This window comes from Talpa europaea (assembly GCF_964194135.1).
Source record: "Talpa europaea genome assembly, chromosome: 12".
Classification (NCBI taxonomy): domain Eukaryota; kingdom Metazoa; phylum Chordata; class Mammalia; order Eulipotyphla; family Talpidae; genus Talpa; species Talpa europaea.
The window spans coordinates 45,924,806-45,928,544 of record NC_140079.1 but is presented as its reverse complement, the minus strand read 5'-3'; the positions used below and the strand labels follow the sequence as shown (position 1 = coordinate 45,928,544).

General features: G+C 40.5%; 1 protein-coding gene across 1 annotated transcript; it reads right to left on the bottom strand.

The window, feature by feature from the left end:
• Positions 1-963: 963 nt before the first annotated feature.
• LOC311181564 (olfactory receptor 1f45-like) lies at positions 964-1,911 on the bottom strand (the record flags this gene model as incomplete). The annotated part of the gene is made up of 1 exon (XM_084250011.1): positions 964-1,911. One exon carries the CDS (start codon positions 1,909-1,911, stop codon positions 964-966), a length of 948 nt encoding a protein of 315 aa, XP_084106137.1.
• Positions 1,912-3,739: the final 1,828 nt, after the last annotated feature.

Here is a 3,739-nt window from a genome sequence, read left to right as displayed (position 1 = left end):
ACATTTATTAATTTCTCATCTAACATCATCTGCCTGACAGTCATGTATGTACCACAGTATTTTACTTATTCCTCTTAATGTCTGTGCCACTAATTTGTGGCATTTTGTTATAGAAGCACTAAAAAACTAACCGCAAATAAATTATTCATTTAAAATAATACATAATCAGGTAATATCACAAAGATGAAAATTTAGTTGCGTTAACTTGGTAGACAAGTGGTAAGAAACAAATCCCGCAAACTAGTTATCTGGCTTGTGCTATGCCAAGGAAGATAATTTGGAAATACCACGCCCCATGATAATTTATAAAGTATATGATATATCACTGAGCCTAGATGTGATCAAAAAGAGCAAGAACTTACTGGGGTTGGCAGTTTTTTGTTGCTCATGTCAAGGAATTACAAGAAAGTATTAAAGAAAGTGATGAATCAGAAACATCACACTATTAGAAAAGCCAACAGCCTCCTTAACTCCCAGAGAGCATAAATAAGACTTTTACCTTCTGCTCAAGACTATTGTTTCACAGAATATTGACAATGACAGATATGGAGTTCAAGGAAACAAACACTGCAAAATAAATGGATACAAATCAAATTAAGCCATTTAAAGAACCTGTGTAGAAAAGAACATCGAGTGATTCCCAGCAAGAGAAGGAACTAGCATCTGAACTTTATCTCAAGAAGAACTTAAACCCTGGTCTCTGGTTTTCAAGGCACTTCTTACTAACCATTATGTGTTTCTATGAATTTGTGTTAATACCACAATGTCAGGGATTTTCTTTGTTCTCTGCAGGTCTCAGCACTTATAAGAGTTATTGAAATGTAATAGATGCTCAATAAATAGCTGTTGGAAGAATGAAGTAAAAAAAAAAATTAGTGAACTGAATACAACATGAAGTAAATAAAAACAAAGATTAGGATAATGCCGGGTTCTGTATTTGGACACAGATACCCCACATTGTGGTCAAGGAGTAAAAGCTGGCTTCCTACTGATGAGGGCCCCCAAGGCCCCCTTCATGTCATTGTTGCGGAAAGTGTAGATGAAGGGGTTCATCATGGGAGTGACCACAGTGTACATCACTGCAGCAACTGTGTCCTTCTGAGCAATGTGGGAAGATGTGGGGTTGAAATAAACTCCTATGAGTGTCCCATAGAACAGAGACACCACAGAGAGGTGAGAGCCACAGGTGGAGAAAGCCTTCCACTTGCCTTTTGTGGATGGGATCCTCATCACGGCAGCAAAGATGCGCATATAGGAGACCAGGATGCCCACAAAGGGAAAAAATACAGGCAGGCTGCCCACAGTGTTCACCATCACATAATTGAAAAACGTGTCAGAGCAGGCCAGCTTCAGCATAGTGCTGAGGTCACAGAAGAAGTTAGGAACCTGGTTGTTGGTGCAGAATGAAAGGCGGGTCAGTGATAGCGTGTGGGTTAGGGCATTCCCCAAGGCTGTAGTCCAGGATGCTGCCACCAGGAGGATACACACCTGTGGTGTCACAGATGTGGCATAGTGCAGGGGGTGACAGATGGCAGCATAGCGGTCATAGGCCATGACACCCAGAAGGAAGCTTTCTATGCTGACAAACAACGCAAAAAAGAAAGTCTGTGTCAGGCACCCAGCATAAGGAATCCCTTTGTGTCCTGTGACATGGTTGACAAGCATCTTGGGGATGGTGTTGGAGGTGAAACCAATGTCCACAAAGGCCAGGTTGGCCAGGAAGAAGTACATGGGGTTATGAAGGCGAGCGTCTGTGGTGATGGCCAGGATGATGAGCAGGTTCCCCAATCCCATGACTAGGTACATGCTCAGGAAGAGTATGAACAGCAGCTGTTGTTGCTTGGGGTCCTCTGAGATACCCAGTAGGATGAATCCAGACACCAGGGTGAGGTTTTCCCCCTCTGTGGCCATCCTGGGTCAATGAGAAAGGAAGTAGACCAGCTTTCCCTGTTTTTAAGAAGACAAGCCCCTGCCACACACCTGGATCTCTTTCCACTTCTTAGTTGAAATACATCATTTCTTCTGACTCTTTCTAGAAATGAGATTCTTCCATCCATTTTCTATACTATTTCCATTATTGAATGCAACATTCATTGCACTCGGTCCATCTGCAGGATAACCTTGGAGTTTGATGGACATCTCTCAAACACACTATCAACTCTACCCCCTTTATTTCTATGCCCCATGGCTTCACCTCCCCACAAGAGCAGGCTCAGCCTGCACAAAGGGTACATGGACATGCATGGGAGTTGACACCCCTAGACTTTATCTATTCCTTCAGGTAAACAAGGCTTGTAGCATGAATATCCCAACTTTATCACTCCTAAGGCATCGTGGGGCATTTCTACAGTATCTCAAGGATCATGGAGTGATTACACCTCACTTGTCCTGGGTCAGAATTGATCATCTACAACTTCACTTATACAAACATTCATAGAATCTGGAATTGTCATCGAAATACTATTTGCATCAACTACATAACCCAGCATCTGTTGTGGAGAGATTCAATGGAAGACGAAAGGACTCTAAAATTATTTCCATCATTTAAAGACCTCTTCTTCATCCCAAACACTGTCCAGATATAGTTCTCTGTCTTTCTACAATGCTCCTCACCATTCTTTGAAAATATTGCCTGTATTTGCATTTCAAGAGCAACTGTGACATCTCATCGTTAGTGCAAGTCTAGAATAAAGCCTATGTGGGCCAAGGCATTTGCCCTGTTGATAAAATCTGGAAATGCTTGAAACGTGCTGGGAAATATGATTATAGCATTTTCAAAGAATATTTATATTAATTAGCAATAAAAACTAAAATATAAACTAAAAATTTCAATCAATTGTTGAATAGAACAATTAGTTTTGCTGTATCAATGACATGAGACATTTTGCGATGCATTTTGCATTCAGGCCATCGCCAATGTGGTTCTGAGATGGACATTGCTGTGTGCTGGGGGTATGGCCTGTTTGGCTTAACATCACATTTTGAAGTTCTTTAAGTAAATATTTATGTTGATTTTTGTTGTTTTTGCATGGTGTTTTGGGGGCAATTGTGTGTGATGTTTTGATAATTATAAATTTCATTTGTTAAAATAAAAAAATTAAAAATCATCAGAATGAAATGCAGCCAAGGTTAAGGAATCTTTTAATATTTTTATTAAATATTGTGAATGGGGTTTCCCCAGTGGCGCAGCAGTTGAGCGCTGGGCTGCAAATCTGCCTGCAGCCTGTGAAGCGCTGGTTTGATCCCTGGCCTCCAGCGAGAGTCCTACATGGCCCGCAGACCTCTCTTGCCCCGCCCACTGCTACCCTCAGCAGTGTACTTGGTCAGTCTACCTGTTCTGCTCCCCGCTCTGGCTCTGGTGAATTCTCTCACCCACACACGCTTCTGACTGTACCCAGTGCTTGTATAAATAAATAAATAAATCTTAAAAAAAAATTGTGAATGGTTCTCTCTGAATTTGTGGAGGAATAAAGAGTAATTGATACCTATAATAATTATATAGCTGGAGCAGCTGATACTTGAAGGCCTTAGAGTAGCCTGGAGTAGGTTTTTGCTGTGCCAGTTTCACTGAATAGAAATTAAGTTTTTGAAGAAATTTTTTCAAATAAAAATACAAGGGATTCAAGTATGGAAAGCATTGTGGTATGTCTCAAAAGTTATTAATAAAATTATTTTATGACAGCACTATTCCTTTCTGGGTTTTTATTTGAAGAAAACCAAAACAATTACTCAAATATAT